General features: G+C 40.1%; 2 protein-coding genes across 3 annotated transcripts; one reads left to right on the forward strand and one right to left on the reverse strand.

Moving 5' to 3' along the window:
• The first annotated feature begins 200 nt into the window (after nucleotides 1-200).
• Nucleotides 201-4,349, forward strand: LOC121885924 (T-box-containing protein TBX6L-like). Its single transcript, XM_042395759.1, has 9 exons — nucleotides 201-508; nucleotides 899-1,046; nucleotides 1,313-1,415; nucleotides 1,977-2,141; nucleotides 2,254-2,400; nucleotides 2,543-2,619; nucleotides 2,758-2,831; nucleotides 3,073-3,286; nucleotides 3,505-4,349. The coding sequence occupies exons 1-9, from the start codon at nucleotides 493-495 to the stop codon at nucleotides 3,695-3,697; spliced, it is 1,137 nt and encodes a 378-aa protein (XP_042251693.1). The 5' UTR covers nucleotides 201-492; the 3' UTR covers nucleotides 3,698-4,349.
• A 3,587-nt stretch (nucleotides 4,350-7,936) lies between these two features.
• On the reverse strand, nucleotides 7,937-20,476 carry crkl (v-crk avian sarcoma virus CT10 oncogene homolog-like). Of its 2 annotated transcripts, XM_042396020.1 has the most exons (4): nucleotides 19,769-20,476; nucleotides 19,226-19,538; nucleotides 17,941-18,415; nucleotides 7,937-10,443 (listed from the first exon to the last, which is right to left on the reverse strand). In XM_042396020.1, exons 2-4 carry the CDS (start codon nucleotides 19,534-19,536, stop codon nucleotides 10,309-10,311), a joined length of 921 nt encoding a protein of 306 aa, XP_042251954.1. In that variant the 5' UTR covers nucleotides 19,537-19,538; nucleotides 19,769-20,476; the 3' UTR covers nucleotides 7,937-10,308. The 2 variants fall into 2 exon arrangements, with proteins under 2 accessions (XP_042251954.1, XP_042251953.1); XM_042396019.1 differs by having other exon boundaries at nucleotides 19,226-20,476.
• Between the last annotated feature and the right edge of the window lie 1,847 nt (nucleotides 20,477-22,323).

Below are 22,323 nucleotides of genomic sequence, written 5' to 3' on the forward strand. Positions count from 1 at the left end.
ATGATTGTGTCCCCATTTAATAGATTAGCATCCATATGTAGGATCAAATCAAACATCTCCTGCACTGCAACTTTGGCATAGTTGTCTCTTTGGGATGAGAAATGCCAAAATGTCAAAGATTAATGACTTTGCAGTTTTATATGCATAAAAAGAGACACCACAACATACCAGTATTGAGATGGCCCATGTATGAGAAATGAAACAATAAGAAACCAATATCTACATACAGTCCCATAGTATGGCCACTGACTTGTGAGTTCACAACAAAAGCTCAACACATCAGGTAATGTTCTCACCTGCCCCCTCGGTCTGCTCCGACTACACCCTCTTGGCTGTTAAGACTCCACCCTTTCTGGGATGACCAATCAAGTTCAAGGCTCAGGCCTTTCAAGAGTAGAGATCCCTGATGTATTTGACTTCAGTGTTTGAACATCTCAAAGCAGCACAACAAACTTCTGCATCAAGGATCCGCTGGTTGCTGGAGACAGAAATATGCAACACATGTCCGGTAAGTTTTACCTTGTTGTATGAGCATGCATGTGCAAATGGACTAATGTTAAAAGAGGGGAAAATGCATTGTAAGGATTTGTTCATTTATTCCATTGCATGAAAAAATGCAATTAAATTGTCATGAATATTTAACTTTTTATTTTGCTATATTTTGAATAATGAAAACTGAGATCAAAATAAGGATGTGCAAAACAATTCCCACCCTTTATCTCTAGTATAAAACATTTAAGTAGAACTAAAATATATGATGTCTTAAGTTCTGCTGTCTTATCCTGATCACACACCTATATTTGATATCTTTACCGTAAACTTCATACTGGGATAAACAAGTTACATGTTCTGTAAATAGGTCTGTAAGTTTATATATATATTTGTCTTGTCTCTACAGACTCCAAATCTAATCTAAACATGCCCCGTTCCCCCCCGGCAGCTGACTCATACCAGCAGGGCTGCATCAGGATGACACTGGAGAACTCTGATCTCTGGAAGTCCTTTCACAGCATCGGAACAGAGATGATTATAACAAAGCATGGAAGGTAACAACGCTGGTGCAGTTTAGTTGGCTACTGATTTAAGATTTAACACACATTCCAGTTACCAGGGTATTTCCCTGCTTTCTGAAAATACCAGTAGTAGTTTGTATCATTTATCACCAAAACCTACAGGAAATTGCCTATATGCTAAGTTTACAACACATATAGCATGCAATTGTTTTTCAAAAATTACAGGGTTTGATTCAATCATTTTGCAAAAACATGTAAACCAATCCATAACTAATGAGTTGTGTGTGTTTTTGTTTTAGGAGAATGTTTCCACACTGCAGTGTCAGTCTATCTGGGCTCCAACCTTTTGCCAATTATGTCATCATGATGGACATGGTTCCTGTAGACAGCTTCAAATACAAGGTATGGTCATACGCAACATCTTGGAGTTGTGATTTTCGCAGTGTTCTACATTTTGTTCTGTTTGCTGACAAAAAAATTGGATTAAAACCAACAGACTGCAGTACGTAAAATGCAGCAGTCTGCAGCCAGACATTGGCCTTCCCACTCTGGGCCATTCACCGCTGCATATCAAAGCCTTTCAATGCTTCCTGTTTGTGTACTCTCGGCTGGAGGCCCAATCAATTAGCATCTCATTCACTGATAGTGAATGGGATGGAGCAGTGAGTCATCCATACATCCAACGGCTCTTACATCAACTACTCTGGCCCATTTGGTCACAGACATTGCTTTTAGCATACACTTGAAAACAAAATGAATGGAGTGAACTTTGAGAGAATTTCATTTGGTGTGGTGGTCATTTTGAAACATTTTGAAAATGCTACTAACAAACTCTCTCACATTTTATCATTCACTATGAAAAAAACCCAAAAACATTTCAATAATTCATGAAGAGTTCTGATTAATTAGACATGTCCTGAAGCCTCACACTTGGCAACCCCCTACTTTTTTCCCCCTCTGTAGTGGAAAAAGGAGCAGTGGGAGGTCGCAGCGAAGGCAGAGCCCCAGCCCCCACGTCGGACATACATGCATCCAGACTCGCCTGCCACAGGAAGTCACTGGATGAAGCAGTCGTTGTCTTTTCTCAAGATGAAACTCACCAACAACACCTTGGACCAGCATGGTCATGTAAGAAACCATCTTACTTTCTTGCAGAGATGAAGTGATTATAACATGCTGTGTTTATCCTTTGGCTTGCTTGACCATATATTTTGCTCACTCCCTTCTTTTCACTCATCAGATCATCCTGCACTCCATGCATCGCTACTTCCCCAGATTTCATGTCATCCAGGCAGACAGTCCTTACACTGTCCGCTGGGGCCCCTTTCAGACTTTCTCCTTCCCAGAGACGACCTTCACTGCGGTGACTGCTTACCAGAACCCAAAGGTATAAACATGTAAACAATAATCTAGAGTAAAAGATAACATTAACATGATAACACATGCAGGAGCAAACTGGGTATTACAGATGTTGAATGATTAAACCTTTAATCTCATCACAACTAACTTTTCTTATCGCCTTTTTTAAGATCACCAAATTAAAGATTGACCACAACCCCTTCGCTAAAGGATTCAGGGAGGGTGGCACCCATTCCCACAGTAAAAGGTATGTTTACAGTTTTTATTAGGGAAGAAATTTGTTGCAGAGAGGTTCTCCACTACTTCATAAGCACATATATAGCTAAAACATTATCTCTTATGCTTTTTTAAAATATTGTTTTCTTTTTTTCTCTTTTTTTCATAGGTGTCGTTCAAATAGAAGTCCTCCTGCAAAGAGGGCCACACTGGACAAGGCAGCTCTTTGCAAGAGTCCTCCAGGTAAGTTTCTGTAATTGCTGAGATATTCATTAATACAGTATATCATCTGTATGTATATCAAAGTGTCTGCATTTAAGTTAATTGAATCATAAAATAAGTTTCATTCCCAAATTGAAGCATCATTGTCATGAAATCATACCATGCCAAAAGACTGTCTAGATAATATGAATATATGCTCCTTTAGAACAATGTGCCAACATCCTCACACCACATCCTCTTAAACACTGTATTTCCCTCTCAGGCCTGCAGAGGATGCCCTCTACCGCTCAGTCAGTGGAGGCAGGGAAGAATCAGGCCTCTACAGAGCAGTCACTGAAGGGGGGTCACCTTTCAGCCTGGGCTCTGGAGCAAGACCCATCTGAAAGTCTGCACGCTGAGCCCTTGGAGCTGCACGAATACGACTACAGCTGTGAAGAACAGATGGTGCCTGCATCCGTGGCATACCAGCCCTACAGGTCTGATTTAAGATACTCAGGATGACATACATATAATCCGGTGGGATTTAGTGAAGGAAAATAAAATATATAAACAGTCTTATCACATATAGATAAAAGAAATGAATCAGAATGTAACAAGAGGAAGGGAGGCAGGAATGAGACTCCTTCATTGGTTTAAGATACATGGACATGATGATGCATTGAAATAAACCATAATGTCATTTTCTTTTCTCCAGATCTGTGGAATATGCCAGATTTCCATTCCCTTCCAGTGACGTTGATACAGCGCACACCCTCGTCCACCCTGTACCCCATCCACTTGCCACAGCTGAACACAGCACACAACAACACAGCTACCACCACCACCACCACCACAGCAACACAGCAGATTGGAGCCAGTACCCGCTTTTCTCATACTCCTGTTGGTGAACTTTGACCTTTTGCGATGATGACATCATTGGTGGAGGATAAAACCGCTAAAGCCTTGAAGGAATGCTGTTATTATGAGTGAACAAGCAACTGACTGACTACTTCAGCAGTCTGTGTTAAAAGTGTATAAATATGTATAAAGTTTCATGTATTTCCAGGAACGTGTAATGTATGTGGGGCTTAACCTGGACAAAAATTCTATTCATCTAAAGTGGAGATCCATGTCTTCCTGATTTTTTATATTCCTGATCACGCAAGTTCAGGCTGAGCTTGTGCTAAAGTAGGTACTGTATGTGTTTTGAGACATTATATGTACAGTATATTGCTCTGTTTCAAGTCATCTGGGAAATAAGTGGGAAATTTCATCTGCAGATTTGATGAAAAGATACCCATCTGTATTATAACAGACCTTTAATGAGACTGTTGAAGTATCATATTGAGGTATCAAAGGTTTTTTGAAAAGCTTCAAAAAGCTTCCCCTTATTAATTTGGTGCTCATCTATGGCTGAGAGTGGGCATAGCTTAAAACACAGTGTGGCCTAAAAATGACATGCATGACAAAATGTACTTTCAACATCAAATTATGAGGAATATATAGTTTTAAAGTCATATCCAATAAGTCATATAAAATCAGAATAAATACCTGCAGCAAAAAGTTAAATCTTTGTATATTGGTGTTTAGATGCTGAGGAAATAAATATATCACAATAAATGCAGATAAACAACAAGTGGTAAACGTGTGTGATATTTCACTGGATATGTCCAAAATTTGACCCACTGCCTGGTGGTACTAGATGAAAAGTGTCTTCAAAGTTTAGTGTCAATCCCTCCAAAACTTGGTGAGAAAAAACCAAAACAACTTTAACATGTCCATGAAACTACACTGAGGGTTTATAACTCTGCTGCTCAAGTAATATGTTGCTATACTACAACTAACCGAGAGTTCAGCTATTAAATGTCACAAGAACACCAAGTATGTTTTCATCAACTGCATCTGAATCTTTTGAGCACAAATATTACACAACAGTGAACTTAGGGGCGAGAAGGATGGAGCAGTGAGAGACAGTCCAAGAGCGGGGGAGTCTGACCTGATAAAACCATGACAGACAGCTAGTGTGGAATTACCATCATAGTCTGGCATAGTTTCCCCAGCAGAAGGCAGGAACGTCTGTGCTGTAAATGTTTTACGAGTGAGAGAGAGAGAGAGAGAGAGAGAGAGAGAGAGAGAGAGAGAGAGAGAGAGAGAGGAGAGAGAGAGAGAGACAGAGAGAGAGAGAGAGAGGGAAGCCATATCTGGGACATGTATAAAGCTTCAGGGAGCAGACACTGCAAAGGAATTTTCTGAAGTACATCAACTAACATGTTTTTGTGTAATGCAATTTTTAACATCACTGTAAAAAATGCATTAGATGTGTTCTTTTCACCAGAGAGAAGTCATGTCTGATACCGTACCAAGAGTAGGTATGGTACCATCAGTCACTGTGTCTCTAAAGGACACTTCATTAATGTCAGACATTTTGGCTGTGAAGAAGTTTGAAACTGTGACATTCTGATTAAAGTGATGGCCGTTGTAACCTCCGGCTCTTCCTGAGGTACCCTGGGTCATCTGGGTCACCCACATAGCTCATCCCGGATTCCTCTCACCTCGCTATAAAATGAATTATAGAAAACAGATGGGGTCAATTAGCGTGCTTGATTTATAATTCCAGCACCAAAGGGCATGTAGGCATTTAGTGAAGGCATTTACCAGAGTCAACCTATGATTGTAAGATCTGTACTGTACAATACTAAGAAAAATACTATGAAAAAATAAAAATAAAAAAATCCAGAGAAAAAATTACAGTTTATGCAAAATATCTCTGTGAGATGCTCGATAAAATTTTGTGTGTGTTCATTCAATTAAAAAATATATATTATTAAAAGTGTACTGCTTGTTTTGGGTGTTCTAATTTCAGTTGGAACATTTAGTCCTATCGTCTGCTGAAGGAGGTGAATATCTATAGGCTCAAAAAGGTTTATTTAACCAGATGGACTGAGATGACTGGCAGTTCCTGGAAGAAGGTGTGAGGGTTAAATATAAGCCTGACTGTGCCGATTGCAATGCTGATTAATGAGTGAGATTACATCTTTTACATCATGTTTGATTACTAACAACTGCAGGACTAAACACTGTGGGCTTTGGAACACATTCAGACGTAAATTCAAATTGACGTAAACTCAAAAATGTTACACTTTATGTTCATTATTTTTGATGAACATTATGATTGTTGGTCTAAACCTGAACTCTGAACTATATCTAATTATTGTTTGTCTGAGAGCTGATGTATACAGTGGTCCTGAGGTGGAAAAACACATTTTAGAGAACACATTTCACAAAACACAACGACATTTTGGAAATCATAATAACATTTAGTCTGTACCTTTTCCGTTTTGTTATTGTGTTGTCTGAAATGTTGTTGTGTTTTGCACGTCAGGGCTTCTGTAGCTGCAGCTCTAAAATCACTGATAGCTCGCAGGTTCAGACGCAGGCTTGAACAAAGAGATTGTGGGCTTAAATTCTGTCTGTCTTGTATAAAGAGACATTTTCTTGCATTGAAGCTCAACCGAAAAACAGGAAACTACCAGAGCATGTACTACATGTTCCTCCATAGGACAGTGTTTTAACTGCTAGACTATACTGAGCACATTATCTATATTATATTAATATTTTAATCAATGTGGAGCCAGAAGTAATTACATAAGTTATCAGTGATAAAATACTTTTGGTTTACCTTAAGAAATAAATTATCTTCATAAATCGTCATATTTTTAAACAGTAAAGATACACTGTGCATTTACTTCTGTGGGTCAAACACTCTACAGTGTGGCAGCTGCCATCACAGCTAGCTTGAGGGCGGTGGTGGTAATGGACTGTAGGCCTGCATCGACCATACCACACATCCATTTACACACACACACACCCATACTGTGCCTCGAGGAGAGGTCAGATTCAACTAAGTTTGATTTATTATGGTCGTTCTTGCTGCAGCCACCGCCTATCGCAGTCCAGAGGTGTACATCGACTGCCTTTAATGGCAATTTAACCTGGCACACACACAGCGAGCACAAGGCATCCAGTGATAAAGGGCAGAGAAAGAACTACAGTACATACACAGTTCCCTCAATGGTGGGATAGCTGTGAGGATCATAATTTCAAAACCTTATGCCCAAACAAAGGAACATAAAACAGATCACAATTGACACACCAGTCAAAAACTCGCTAATGCTATCTGAATCAGAGGTGTTGGATGTTATTCTTGGCAACAGGTAGACTGAGGCAAACAAAGCAGATAGAAATTAAATATACAAACCTCTTCCTCATCACATCCAAATAGACATTAAGGAAGAGAATGATTAAGGAAGTCAAAGAAAAACAAAACTGTTTTTGTGACTGTGATATTACTACGGATGCAGTATGAGTACATCACTTGCTTGAGATTTTATGCAAAATGTATAAGATCTCATCAGTTAATGTTTATATATATTGAGCATAAGTTGTGATCTAAACTTGATTAAATTTGTGCTTGTGACTTCCTAGACACAATCTTAAGAACTCATCTTGTGGGTTATGATGATATGATGTGGCAATTATTTCTAGGCTGCTGTATCATCTGTATGTCAGCACTTTGTTGATGTGCTTTACAGCATGAAGACCTCTGCTATCTGCGTAGAACAGTAGCATACCATAGTCACGGTACATGTACTGTAGAAGCATGTACTGTATGCCTACGGCTAGTACAAATGGGAACAGTTGCATAATCTAGCATATTCATATCTGCTTCAATAAAATCCTAGTGAAGGATCCCTGAATTAGCTAAACCAACATTCTGTATTTATAAGCACCTGCATGTTGCCTGTCAATCACCAGAAGCATTTAGAATACATAATATATGTACTGAACAAACAGCAGCCACAGGATGTGCCCATCTGAAACATTGCCCTTGAAAAGTTTTCCACTCCCCATCTCTAGGTCAGCTGACATTCTTTTATTAGCACTTCATTAAAATTCATTAATTGCTTCCTTTCTCTTGGGCGCAGCCAGAATCTAAACTGGAACTGTCAAAAATTAGAGCAAGAGCAACTGTCCTGTGCTCTAGATACACAACATGTGATGCCAGGCTACTGCAAACACATCTCTTATGTTGTTAAAAAAAAAAAAAAAGACAACACAAGAGGATAAAAGATACCAGACGGAGCAGCTTAAAGAAGTAGACGTAGATTTTATTTTATTTGTCCTGTACATAAAGGGTCAATACCAGCACAGGTGTTAACCATGGGAAATATTAACACATGTAAATGGTATAAGAAAATAAAAAGGCACAATTTTCAATTTTTAAGTAAAAGACAGGCTTTCCTAGAATATGAGAAGAGAGCACAGTAATACTGTTAATGCCATTACAAAACAACTCAGAAGCATGAGAAAAGCAAGTTCACCTCTAGAAAGTAAAGAATCAGGGTGTATTGCTTAATTAGTAGATTTCATTATGTCTGACGAGGAAAAGCCACACTGGTGTGATGTTGCAGACCAGGAGGCATTAAAATGAGAGAAACCTTTATTTAATAAGGAAATAAATGACATTAAGCAGCATTTGGCCACCTAGAACCATCTCCGTGGCCAAGAGGTCATGCACAGAGGCAACCAGCAGGCTTTTTTTCCCTTTTGTAAATGTCCCCTTAGGTACTTTTAGTTTAATAACATCACTCATTTTAACAAAAATGCTTGATTTAACAGCCGACTACAAATTGAGAGAAAATGAAAAAAAAAAATGAAAAAAAAAGAAAGAAAAGAAATTGCAATACAACTAAAGCGGCACAATATTACTCCGAGTGAACAGCTGAGCAATGATTTGAACGAAAAGCACTAAGAGGAGAGAGAGAGAGAGAGAGAGAGAAAGAGAGAGAGGGGGGTGGGGGGGGTGGGAATAGTTCATTTTTACAGCAGAAATCTAGGGGTGAGCACTGTTCGCACGACTGTTTAATCCTCAGCTTCTACTGATCAAATAGAATCGGTTGCAGCACAGTATGAACAAAGATGCTTTCCACTCTTCTTGATGAAGAGTCCGCTTGCATAAAAAGGGATCAGAAATTGTGCACAGACCAAATATTTAAGGAATAAAGCTAGTAGAATATCCTATATGGACAAGAGTAACAGCACATTAAAAACATAAGATGCATAAAAGATGCATTTATCTTACTCTCTGAAAAAGGCATTAATGGGATCTCATTGGCTTGCTGAGACATTTCCTCCTTCCCTGACCTATGCCACTGAAAGTGGGGTTTCTCACTTTCGGTCCTCGTTCTCAGACCGTGACACTGCGAATTTTAGCAAGCTTTGTAGTCACATGCTTAAGTGCTGGCCAGGGCTACTGCTATTGTTGCTATTTGATTTTTTGAAAATCTGTTAAAAACTTCGCACTACTCTGCAAAACGTTGAGATTTATTTTCTAGTGCTTGGTGCTGTTTGTACTAAAAAACAAACAAACAAACAAAAAAAAAAACCTGCTAATCTCTAAGCAATGTCCGTTTAGTTGAAAATAATGTACAGGGCAGTACAGTGAGGTACCCAGTGGACATGCAAAGTCACCCCTCTGCCATATATCTTGTCCGTTACAAATAAAACAAAACAAAACAAAACAAAAACAAAAACAAAAACTATGTTGATCATGTGGCACAAATGTGACACAAATACTAGGAAAAATATGATAAATCACTTATAACCGAGTCATGTCTTATTAACAAAAAGATAAATAGTCTCATCAGCCAGACTTGTGCCAGGATGTACAGTGGGTGGAATAATGGGATCTACTTTGTCATGGAACGACCTTGATCCTCCGCGAACCCATCTCTCCTGCTTCCTCCTGACACAAAAATCACACACACATACACATCAAAAACCTGTTAACCCGAAGAACGCACGGCCAATAAGTGTGCACAATTGTGTGCTTGTGTAATGGTTAAGGTACAACAGTGACTTGATTGTTTGGAGAAATAACATTTGACTGGCTGGTTAGCTCCTTGTTGCCTCAGTGCTCTCCCAAGTCCATAGGGATACTGTGTCTCCCTACTTCGTACAAATATCTGCACATCAACAAAACATACACACACCAACACTTTCTAAAGTTCCCAAGACTTCAAAAATAACAAATATTCAGAGAAACTAAAAAAAGGACAAGTTGCAATGTGGTAAATGTCCATTCACACACATGCACTTATACATACACACACACACATACACTCTCACACTTATGCCCAGTGACCTGGAAACAAAAAAGGATACTAATGCAAAAAACAAAAAACAAAAAAAAAAAAAAAACACTGCCCAGCCCAGAACAAAGACGTGGGAAAGGGAACTGGGATGAAGAGGGGTCAGGTTTTAGTTTTGATCCAATGTCCAAAACTGTAAACAGTCAGAAAGCCTTGCAACGGTTGGCAACAACATAAGGGTCGCTATCATGGTACAGCCCCAAGCAGGCAAGCACGTAACCGTGGTGACACTGGCGGGAAAGGTGGAGACAGCCAGCAGATTCAGGTGCGGGTCGACACTGGCGAGAGGGCCCAGTCGAACGCTTGGGTCAGTCACTCTCATCTGGATTCTGGGGGTCTATGATTTTGACATGGGTGAATGGGAAGAGACCCCGCCGTCCGTTCACCTCTCCCTCCCACTGACCACTGATGTTCATCCGTGTAACCTTGACAATGTCACCGACCTGAGGAGAGAAGGAGACAGGAGGCTGAGTTACAGGAGGGGCAGGGTTTTGTTTGCAGAATAACTGAATGAATTTCAAAATTTGATATATCTATAACATATATATTACATACAAATACAAATACAACAGAGTTTTACATTGCTGTCAGTCATGTCAGTCTCCAGATACTCTACTAGATAACAATTTAAAAAAATGTAGTGCAGGCAAACTAAAAACACACTTCTGGGGGGGAGGGGAGGGGAAGTTTGAGTTTAGTTAATCACACTACCATGGAACCGCAACATTTCGTGGCCATATTTAGCTTAAATGTCGAATGACACATTTTGTTGAAGTGGTCATGATGTGAAAGTAACTACCGGCCCACTTATCACAGTTTATCTATAACACGACAACTCCCTAAAACATCCTGACAGCCTGACACTGGAACGCTTGAGGTAGATTAACAACCAAACAAATCAATTTTCAATCCAAATGTAGTGCAAATTTTAACAGAATTTCTGGAGAGAAAAAAAAAAAAATCAGCAAAAGATAATGCAAATGAATGTGTGTTTCCATCTACTACTGTTGCGCAAAAAAATCAGGTGCATCGAGATGAACACTAGGTGGCGCAAATTGTCCAATTAGGTGTTGTGACATAAATGCAGAAGTCGGTGCAACAACACTTTTCTAAAATTCAAGATTTCATGGTTTTATTGTCATTCTGACACATTGTACACGTAAAGGAATGAAATTAACATTATTCGGTACCCAGTGCAATAAGATATGAAAGCAAAAACATAACCTAATTAAAAGAGTACCAATCAAACCTCAATTGATGGAAAACCATGTAGAAAAGATGGTGGAAACATTAAATTCATGTTTGCTTCATGTATTAAGTTGAAGAACATTACAGTCTCCTCATCGCTCCACACAGATCTGAATCTGAGACGCCATTATCTCTTCAGTGGAGCTGAAGCTGGAGTGACATTATAGTCACATGTTTCATGTAGCCTACATCATCATTTATTTGGTAAGTCTGTTTCCATTGAACTTTGTCTCATTTTGTCACACCAACCTTCCCACTTCAGCCAAGCGTGAAAAATGTTTGTAACATTGAGCAAAATGAGAACATAAACATGTGAATGGAAATTCCCTTAGTGTAATTGCCACATAATGTCCAGCAGATAAAATGAAAACGCCAATATTTAGCCTATTCTTTACAAAAAAAAGAAGAAAAGAGTCAACATTTTTCATAGCCCAAGATAAAAACAAAATGCATTTGTCAAATGACCAATGTTGACTTTAAAAACTACTCCAAATATTAACATTTCACGCTGATTTATTAACTTTTTAAAATAAAACCTGGTTGTCAGATCTCCACATGCGCTACAGTGTGGTTTGAACAGATGACAGAGAGCTGTCGCTCAGATGGGCCTGTGACACCGAATGTGACCCCAATCTGTTTAAGCCATATGTTCTTCATCAGGATTAGAAGGGAAAAGTCTCCATCATCAAAACCATGATTGAAAGGAGAATGAGAGGGCACACTATCTGTAGCTTTAACTTCAGAATGAGACTTCAAGGACATCTAGTCCTACACATTATCTGTAACAATAATCCTTTACGCTACTCTGGAATGACAAGAATGTTACTTAGTCATAGAAAGCTGCTGTTGAATCAGCCTGACAAACTTCCATTGAATGAGTCTGTCAAAAGGACCAGGATGTACTGAAATTAGATCACTATCACTTATGTTTAATAAAAGACTTAAAAAAGGTGAAAAAATAGCTGCCCCTCATACATTTTCACCTTTTAATCTCCATACTTTCAATTTCCAAGTGTTGAAATGCATCTCATTATACGTCAAGGGTACATCAGCATAAAGCTTCATTCTAAGAGGATTTGTTGAGAAGCAGTCATAAAAAAGTAGACTAATACTATGTCATAAAAATAAACCAAGTAGCCTAAATGTCAAATCCTAAAACATAGCAGGACATAACCTGATTTCATTTGTTGGGGACTGCCTGTCTCTGAAGTGAATAAATAATGACTCATAGCTTCTGCTTCTTGAACCCCAGAGGCACCAAAATAGCCACAGTACAAAACTGAAGGCTTTTTACTGTAAGCCTTGACTTATTCCGAGCCAAAGACAGAGATAGATAGAAGAGACATGATGAGACGAGGGAAGGTATGCGTTTATAGTGCTAAGCAAGTTTTAAGGCGGTAAATCAAATATACCACAGGAAATATTTGGGTTTTAGCTAGTTTCTTTATAGTAACTGGTTTCTAGGGTGTCTGGTAGCTTCCTTCTTTCAATTTAAATAACTATGATTGTGAACACTGATTACTCAATACTGCTTAAGTGCAGTTACTAAAAAAAGGTCTCAAAACAATCGACCTGATCTATTAAGGTATGGTTTCTAGTTCTTTTGTGCAAAGGTACTGAAATATTAAATGAAATATTAGCATATTAAAATGTAGAATTTATTGCAGTCAGATAATGGATTTATGGTTATCAAAAGCAGTAATCCAGAGAATATGCTCCTGTTAAGGGTTTTCCCCGGTACTCCTATTTTAGGCCAGAAGAGCAGCAATTGTACCTTCACTGTAATTCAGTACATATGCATTCAGAAAACCCTACAGATGTCTGCATAATTATTTGCTAGTGTTCAGGGGACCACGAACACACATCACTTGCAATTTCAATAGTATCTTTATTCCTGAATCATTGCCACTGAAACAAAAAACTAGAAATACCACCTTGTGGTGTATGCCTCCACCAACCAGTCAAGTTGCAGTTTACATCCATGTCTGTCCAGACTCATAATATTTGTAGTGAAGATTTTGAAGGAATTTAGTGCCATGACAGTAAATGATGCTTCACCAATTCAGTATCTGACCAAATGTGAAATATTGTCACAATCTCCCCCTCTGTTCCTGAGTCATGGTGTTGAATCATTGCCAGAAAAGTGTTTTCGCAGAACATTATCATGTAACAGTGAAGTTGACCTCTGACCTTTTGGATATAAAAAGGTCATCACTTCATTTTATCCTATTAGAGATTTGTATGAAACTGTCAAAATTAACGTATGAATTCTTGAGTTATGGCCAAAAACATGTTTTGTGAGGTCACAGTGACCTTTGACCTTTGACTATAATCTTGAACTATAATCAGTTCATCCTTGAGTCTAAGTGGATGTTTGTGCCAAATATGAAGAATTTCCCTCAAGGCGTTCCTGAGATATAGCGTTCACGAGAAGGGGGCGGACAGGCAATCTGAAAACATACTGCCTCCAGCCACGGCTGTCACTGACACAGAGGCATAAAAAAACAGAAGCTATTCTCAAGCAAAAAGTTCCATTAATCTAAATGAAGCTTCTGCAGCATCGACCGCTCTCTGTGGGATGTTCTGCTCATCTTTGAGCTGTACAGCAGGAAGGAGAGAGATGATGAAAAACAGAGACATAACTTAACCCATTCTAAGATAAAGGGACCAAAAAAAAAAAAAAAAAATCAACTTGGATGACCAATGACTTCTGCCCACTGAAAACAAATGAACACTAGCACCATGCTACATTTCAAGCTTGCAAAAGCCACAATATCCGCTAATTCCTAAAATCCATTTGATGCCAACGTCATCAAATGGCGTAAACTACGATGCACCAAGACAACACACTGGGAGTCTTAAATTTTAGGTGCACAAACCCAAGCCATATCAGACTGGACACACATATATAGTCAACACTGACACTTATTCAGACCTACAGTATGTTCACACTGAACTTGTAAATGTAGCTTATTGTCGATACATGAATTTTTAATCTTATTGTCATGTTTAACATACTTAATATATAATGCACTTTTCTATGTTTATATAATGCATCCTGTCTACAATGTTCTTTAATAGTTCAACTCCAGATTCAAAATTGACTACTATTAAAAATCAATCCCTCTCTGCCATAACAATGTGCAAGGAAGCACAATGAAGTTTTTGCATCAAAGTTGTCCTTCACATGTTTCCTATTGTCTTTCCTGTTGTGCCTGTGCATGGAGTAGTATAAAAGTGTGTGGCACAGATTTGAACAGGCTCTCTTCGTCACCAGAAATAACAAAATATGGAAGTTCAGGTACAACAGTCGCACATTCAGGCTGTGGTAATGTATGCCTGAAAAATTCTGTTGAAGAGGCAACGTGACTGACTGACTGACTTAATCCCAGAGCAGCTCTGATCACTGATGCACACTAACAGAGTGAACATCTTCATTGACACTGCATTATGGTCACATGTTAAGAACAGGTTCTAGTGTTTTGAAACATCAGTGGGCATTTTTGGCAACTGTGGAATTGACTGGGCCTAATATGGGTAATAATTCAACGCAAAATATGTACAATGGCTCAAATACAGATCTTTCAGGCCATCTCTTGTTAACTTTTATGAAGCGTAACTAACAAGTTGGGCAAACACTAGAGTAACCATTATGATTAATACAGGAATTAGATGAGTACTTGCTGTTGCAATAATAAATGCATTAATTTTCCACTCAGATGCACAATTCAGTTGTATTCTATTAATAAATGTGGAACTGTATTTTGAATCATCTTCAGGGAATCAAAGGTGCATTGGAATGGGAGGATGCTTGTGAACACACTTCAAATCATTTTTTTTCCTAGTTGTGAAACACATCTGACATGTTCCTACTTGACACGTATTCAACATGTGTTTGACCCATTCATACAGTACAGGACCACAGTCACAGGTTAATCTCTACTCGCTCCTCCAGAGACACTTGAAAGTAAAACTATGCTTACGCAGAATTGCACAACATTAAATCCCAAATAAAGTTCAGTTTCAGTTCCCCAACGCTTGCTTTGCCTGCCCATTCCTGCATGCTGCTCGTTCTTGATTGCCCTCTCTCTGTCTCTCTTTGTGGTGTTGGTTAAATGAACACTTGATTATCATTATTATTGAATGAAAGTTTCCATCTCTGCTCAATGCAGCTGTTGACAAAAGATGGGCAGTGACAGACAGCGGAGGGTGCAGACCCAGGCCGGCTGATGTGTCATGTTGACCTTTTCAACTGGCGTCACCGTGTTAGTCTGAATAAGGTGTTAGGCATTTCCTGAGGTGATGCTGATATTGAGGAAAAAAAAAAAAAAAAGGACCGCAGGGAGAGAGCAGAGGAGACAGGACTAGTGTTGTTACAGGGAGCTGTCTAACCTTTAGCGTGAAAACCATTCACCAGGGTAGTTCATTGTCTAATTTACACCCTTATTTCCATGCAAGAGTCATAGGGGCAGCCTAGTTTACTTCCGACACACTCTGATGTCAGTGAATGGTAGCAGAGATACCTTTCATTTTCATCCCTCCCCTGGGGGGGCCTCACTACCGCTCGGTCTGCTTTCAGAGTGGGGCGTTCTCGAGCCCCGGCGAATGTGTGAAGTGCACATTATGCATTACATCACATGCTTCAACATGTTGCCACAGTCAGAGCAGATCTGTATTAGCCAGAGTGCACTGTTGAGAAGCGCAACAGAGCTGCTGCCTGTTTGGCGGCTGGCTGAAAGGTTGAGCCTGAGCCACTGGGAGGTAGAGACAGCTGATAGAATTTGGGCTCCGCTCATAAGTGGAAACTGAACCACAACATGTGGTCAGTCTCATCACAGAGTTCTCACCCACCCCCTAGGAGAAAAACCCTACTGTCTAATATACATCCATTCATTTCAATGAATGCTGGCTACAGGTAGTAGCCCATAACCACAGCATCAGCACGCAGTATGACACCAGTGCCCGGAGCAACAAGTTAATGAAAATCCTATGTGAATCACCTGCAGATAGGCCCTATTTTCTCCTAACCTAAAAATCTCCCAATGCACTTAAAAACACTAGGTGCTTACTGAAGAATTAACATTGATAATATGTAAAATTGGTGGGTACAGGCAGACTTTACCTGAAGCACTGCTTCACACTGCACCCCGTGGCAACAGGTAGTGGTGGCAGGCAGCAAGCAACCAGAGTGGCTGCTGTTTGGTTGCGAATGTTTCGATATGACCATACAGCAAGAACTTCGTCTTACATATTATAGGACTGGGGAGGAGCCGCAAATTATCTTAAGGCACTTTCACACATCTCAAGCAAGATTGCAGTATTAACTCTGTAGGCAGCACTGGTGTTTTCCCCTTTTCTCATTACTAGCTTCATACTACTGCGATTTCAAAGAAGAGTGCAATTTAACATTACAAGAAACAGTAAAGTGCCAGAAATATTTTGCTTAAGGTGTGAAATATAAAATTTCTATCCTGTATTTGTTTAACTATGTACTGAACTTCTGACATGTGTCCACATTTGAGACATATTCCAAAATAGTTACAGAGCAAACATAAATGAAATGTTGCCCCATTATCTCTTGTGATTGGTGAGCTTGATCCATGCAATGCATATTGCTGAAGACTGTCAACATATTGCTTTCAGCTTTCCTTACTAGAGATCACAGCAGTATTTCCCCTATATTCATTCTGCAGAATTATGAGCGCCACTGATAAAAATTTCACACAATCTTTAATATCAGTGGTCTACTGATAATTTTCACTCTCACAAGTGTGCGAGCATGATAACGCCCTATGTTATCATAGAATTGTTTTGAGTCATTGACTAGCGCTGAGGCCACTAATAGGCGGACCGCGGTCCAGGCCCGGACACAGACACCATCCTATTTGGACCTGGGCGTATAACTGATAAATTACTGAGGATTATTAAATTTTGACAGAGTGTTTCTATTTTAAATGGCGCAGCTTTTCTAGCTTTTCCTGCACTGGTTATGCAGCCCAGGAAACTCACAGACCAATTGCATGCAACGTAAATCATCTCACGTGATGCTACTCCGCTGATCAAATCTGTGATTTTGATTCTGATAAGCACTGTGACGAGTCAGTGAGTAAGACACACACACACACACACACACACACACATACACACACACACACAGAGGAGAGACAAGACACAGCCCAGGCACTGCATGGGCCCCCCAAAGCTGTCAACCTTGGGGAAATACTGTCCCAGCCAAATTGTGATGATGCAAGGACCAAAAACCTTAAATCTTCTGTCAGACTCTGGACCTTTGTCATCTGCAGCAGATGTTCTCACTAAAATGAAATATTTCTATAGTGCAAAATTCCACAGTGTCTTCACAAAGATGAAAATTGGGGTACTGACATAAACATAATTGTGTAGGCAAGGATGAGCTGGACCCAAATGTCTTTGGTTAAACAATGCAGCTAATAGCTAACAAAAGCAGCAATCCATTACAGAGTAATTTTAAACAGCAGGTGAAGCCCTACAAGCATGTGATCCCCTACAAAGGCAGGGCAGGGAGAACTAGACAAGAGAGAGAGAGAGAGAGAGGAAGGAGAGAGAGAGAGAGAGAGAGAGAGAGAGAGAGAGAGAGAGAGAGAGAGAGAGAGAGAGAGAGAGAGAGAGAGAAATGACAACCAACAGACTTTAAGATAGAAATTTCACAATACCTCCAGAGCAAGAGCTGTTTTGTCATAGGCGCACGGCACTCGTTTCTGGATGGCCTTTGCCATGACAGGGCCATTCTGCGTGGACGGTAGAGGGGTGATAACTGCCCCAGGTGTGCCAGGGGGCAATGGCGAAGGTGTCTGCGGCTGGGCGTAGGCATGGACGAGGGCATGGGAGGGCTCCGGGATCCCGTAGCTGTTGGAGTTGCGAGATCCATGGGTAGGCTGGCCAGGGTGGGGCGTGGGTCGTACCATTTTCTCCACGTAGGGCACAGGGATCATCCCGACACGTCCGTCTTTACTCCTGGCGCTCCACCACTGCTCCTCTGGCTTCTCCAGGATGCAAAGGACCTCCCCCTTCTTGAAAGGAAGGTCCTCTGCATCGCTGCCTGTGAAGTCATATAGAGTCCGCACATACTCCTGGTTCTCCTCTGGGACACCCATGGGCTGGATAGGAACACTCACTGTGCTTGGGTACCTTGGGAGATCATAGTAATGAGGCAAAGGAAGGAGACATAATGTGGTTACCATAAAAAGAAGGCTACTGTCAAGTGGAGAATATGGAAACTCAGAAATGGTGGGACTAATGAAATCAGGGACAGATGTCCCTCATGCATCAGATATTTTTTATTGGATGATGATAGGTTAAAGGGCCCATCTTTGTGATTTACACGTGCCTATCCGAGGAACACCTGCATGTGAATATTTTCTAATGCGTATATAAGTCATTAGCAAAACGGCTTAAGTAAAAAGTCTTAAATCTAAACACCCATCTTTAAATCAAATGCTTTAGAGCAAGATACAACAAATTCGACATATAGGATGGATGATATAAAAACACTGAAAGGCACAATCAGTGCTACAGTAGCAAAACGGAATCTCTAGTTAAGAGTTGTGGCTGTATATAGGCAAACATTGCTAACAGTATAGATAAACTTACAAGCCACAGACTTTACCAGTATCTTAGCTGGTGATTGTTTATTTTTCCAACCTGGGGTCTTGGGACACCACACGGCCTTACTAAAAACAGTGAACTAGATGTGTGGTGATAGTACTGGTGTGTCCGACAGTTTCAGATTTGGAAAAACCGGACGCTTCGTGGCATAACCGCAGGATACTGCAGTCTGACTCAAAAGTAGGTTAGTTCTGATAAAAATAGACGACCTAGTCAATCTAGATTACTAAGTATTTTGATAGGAAAACACATCTGTGAGGGCCAGGTGTTTAGATATTGTATCATGCTTACAGCCATGGTAGTTAGTGGAGGGGCACTGGGTGACTTTCCTACCTGGGGGCTGGCTCTATCAGCGTGGTCGTATCCAGGTAGTGGATTTTGTAGAACTCCAGCAGGGCAGGGAGGTGATCAAATTCTTGGTCGCCTATCTTAAACCTCTTGCTGGGCAAAGAGTTGATGATATAGTGAGACACTTTGGAGTTTTCAGACACTGACAGCACGTAGTCGCCTGGGCAGGTCGACGAGTCTCGAACAAGAAACATGCCATGTCTCTGTCCTTGTAACCTATTCTGTGCCTCTTGTCGCGACACGGGTCCAAAATACCAGGCGGACCGATCGGCTGAATCAAACCGAGCAGTTGACATTTCTGTTCAAAAATAAGTTAATATCAGTCTACAAATGAAAAAAAAATTACAAAACAGACTAGACAATAAGTTAAAACGTGTATGCGTGGTTGAAATTGGGAGATGCAGAGCAGGGCATCCGTCGCCCTTTGAGGTTTTTTTCTGAGTGATTTCTGCAAAAATGCTGCAGGCTCCAGAGACCTCTTATTGAAAAAAATACAACATTAAAAAAAACAAAAAAAACACAAACAACCTGACGTTTTTCAGAGACAGGCTGCGACTGGCTGGATCCAACTTTGAAGCATAATGTGGTTCCTGTGTTCAGCAGTCAACGGCTGAGTTATTGTTGGAGCGGCCAAAATATAAAACATATAAACTTAATACGAGAGGCAAACATCGACGAAGGCCGAAGTAACAAAAATGATCAATGAAGCTTCCCCTTTTCGTTCCGCCTTCCGAGAAAACAGAGCTTCTCTTCTAATAATTTATCTCCTCCAGTCAGTGTCAGTTATGAGAGCGGAAAAGGTGGCCTCAGTTTTTCATCTGATAAATCCTCATGTCTGTAAAAAGGTTGCCAGTAGCCGCGGGTCGGATAACGAAGTGATTAATTTGTATCTTCTTGGTGTTACGGTAAGGCACACGTCATGGAAATGCGTTTTTGAATCCCCTCTCTCGACTCGGAGCAGACTTGTGAGCAGAAAAATGGCGGCCCGCAACACGTCTTCACACAAAAAATTATTTCAGAGCATCGGTTTGTCTCCTGCGCGTGCATCTCAGGTGCTAGCTGTAGCTCCCGCGTGCATCCCGAAACTGCTCACGAGGGATCCCGGGCTTAAAGATTCTATCTTTTAATACTTTCCCTTAATACGGCTGGTCGCCCCCTCACCCGAGCCAGCAGAAGTGCAAATACGAGACCGAAAAAATGGCGACGGGAGGGCAGGTCCCGCTTTCTATCCGCACGTCACAGACGCCTGGACTGGGGGGGGGGGGGGGGGGGGGGGGTTGGGGTAGGCGGGTGACGAGGATGTGCAGCCACCCCCATGGTGGCAAGGTGTCAATCATGTTTCCATGACACAGCTATAGAGAATATAGGGCAAACATACACTTACAGGTCTATTTATAACAGCACGCGCCCATGTTTTTGCTCTTAATTCCTGTACAATCTTACGCAATTAAAAAGTGCAATAAGTAACAAAAAAAAAATAAAAAAAATAGCAATACCACAATGTAAAAATATTCTCAAGACAAAAAAGACCTGTATTAAAAATGTCACTTAACATAGTATTATCAAAAATATATAAGTAACATATAAGTATCAAGAAAAGAAAAGTGAAAGTGCTGCAATACAGAAAAAACTGTAGCCTATCATATGTCTATAGCCTCCATGTGTCTTTGTACGTAGCTTATATCAGAATCAGAATCAACTTCATTGGCTTAGTATGTTTACACACAATCTCAATGTACTTACACAGAATAACAACACAACAATCTTCAGAAATATACACAAGGAAATGTCTATATACAGGTGAAACCGTTTCTGTGACACAAGATACAAATAGTGCAAAGAAGTGAAGAGTGCATAGAATGCTGAGATAAATATTGAATGGTAACCACCTACTATATACATATAATAGCCTGTATATCTGAACAGGCTGTACTGTTCAGATATATAGTAGTGAGTGAAATGTATTGCACATTTTGTATTTTAGATTAAAATAAATATAATTTGTATGTTTGTACATTTTGCATAGCCTGCCTACAATTAAGACATACAGTATATTTGCTCTGTCAACAGCTTTTTCATGCTACCAGTGAAAAGTTTTACATATTTCCCTATTTTCATTTCCTGTTGTTGTCCAACTTCCCCTCAATTCAATCTCATAATAAGCATTATCTGGCACAGAACTGTGACACATCGATTTGGAGCTCCCCAACCTACCCAACCCACAACACAATATGCTGAAAGGGAGAGAGTGAATTTAAATGCAGGGGGCAGTGCCTCCAAAGAAGCCTTAATAAGAAGTGACACAAACAGAAGGAAAAAAAAAGTGTTAGAAAACACTGACTGAGCATGAAAAGCCTTCCAGTGTGGCGGGACAACTTCTGCTCATTGATGAAAGTAAGATACATAAAAAAAGGTAGTTCTGTTCCTCTGGTTGTTGAGGTTTCAGTGACCATGCCTCATGAGGCTGCAGCTGTCACAGAGCAGCTCTCATCACTGCAACACTGTCTGAATGTTAATAGATTTGCACCCACTGGGTCTTACTGGCTAATGCCTGCCAATTCCCACATTTCCACAAAGGCGCAGCGATGCAACAAATTGAAAAGAAAAAACAAACAGGGCTTCTTCCTACTCAGAAGTATAGGTTAAAAAAAAGGATGACGTTTAGGGACACATATTGTTTTACAAAAGGCTTTTGCTTTAACTATACAATAGGTTTACACCTTTGTTTTAAGTATATACTCTGATTTAGTTACCATAGTGAGAAACATTCTTTAAGATGGATTTATTGGGTAGTCTAACATTATAGTTTGGACATTAAGATAAATGGGTGTCACCATCTCAAATGCACATATTCCATGCTAAACAGGAAAAAAGTTACATTAAAACTATTTCTATGAGGTTTTGTAAATGAGGCTAAGGTTATGACAAACTTGCCTGTGGGTGACCACTGTCAAACATTTCTGGGCTTACATTGAAAGGATGCACAGTGAAGAGTTTCTTCAGAAATACCACCATCTGGTGGGTGAATGCTTGATACAACAGTTTTTTTTTTATTTAAAGGTTAAGTTAAAGTTTTGTACATG

The sequence above is a fragment of the Thunnus maccoyii genome, chromosome 19 (assembly GCF_910596095.1).
Source record: "Thunnus maccoyii chromosome 19, fThuMac1.1, whole genome shotgun sequence".
NCBI lineage: Eukaryota > Metazoa > Chordata > Actinopteri > Scombriformes > Scombridae > Thunnus > Thunnus maccoyii.

Coding starts and splice junctions, on each gene's coding strand:
- crkl (XM_042396020.1), bottom strand. CDS start 19,536: ATGTCAACTGCTCGGTTTGATTCAGCCGATCGGTCCGCCTGGTATTTT. Junction 18,416..19,225: donor CTGATAGAGCCAGCCCCCAG/GTAGGAAAGTCA, acceptor TGATCTCCCAAG/GTACCCAAGCACAGTGAGTG. Junction 10,444..17,940: donor AAACAGCTCTTGCTCTGGAG/GTATTGTGAAAT, acceptor TTCTCTCCTCAG/GTCGGTGACATTGTCAAGGT.
- LOC121885924 (XM_042395759.1), top strand. Junction 1,047..1,312: donor ATTATAACAAAGCATGGAAG/GTAACAACGCTG, acceptor TTTTTGTTTTAG/GAGAATGTTTCCACACTGCA. Junction 2,620..2,757: donor ACCCATTCCCACAGTAAAAG/GTATGTTTACAG, acceptor TTTTTTTCATAG/GTGTCGTTCAAATAGAAGTC.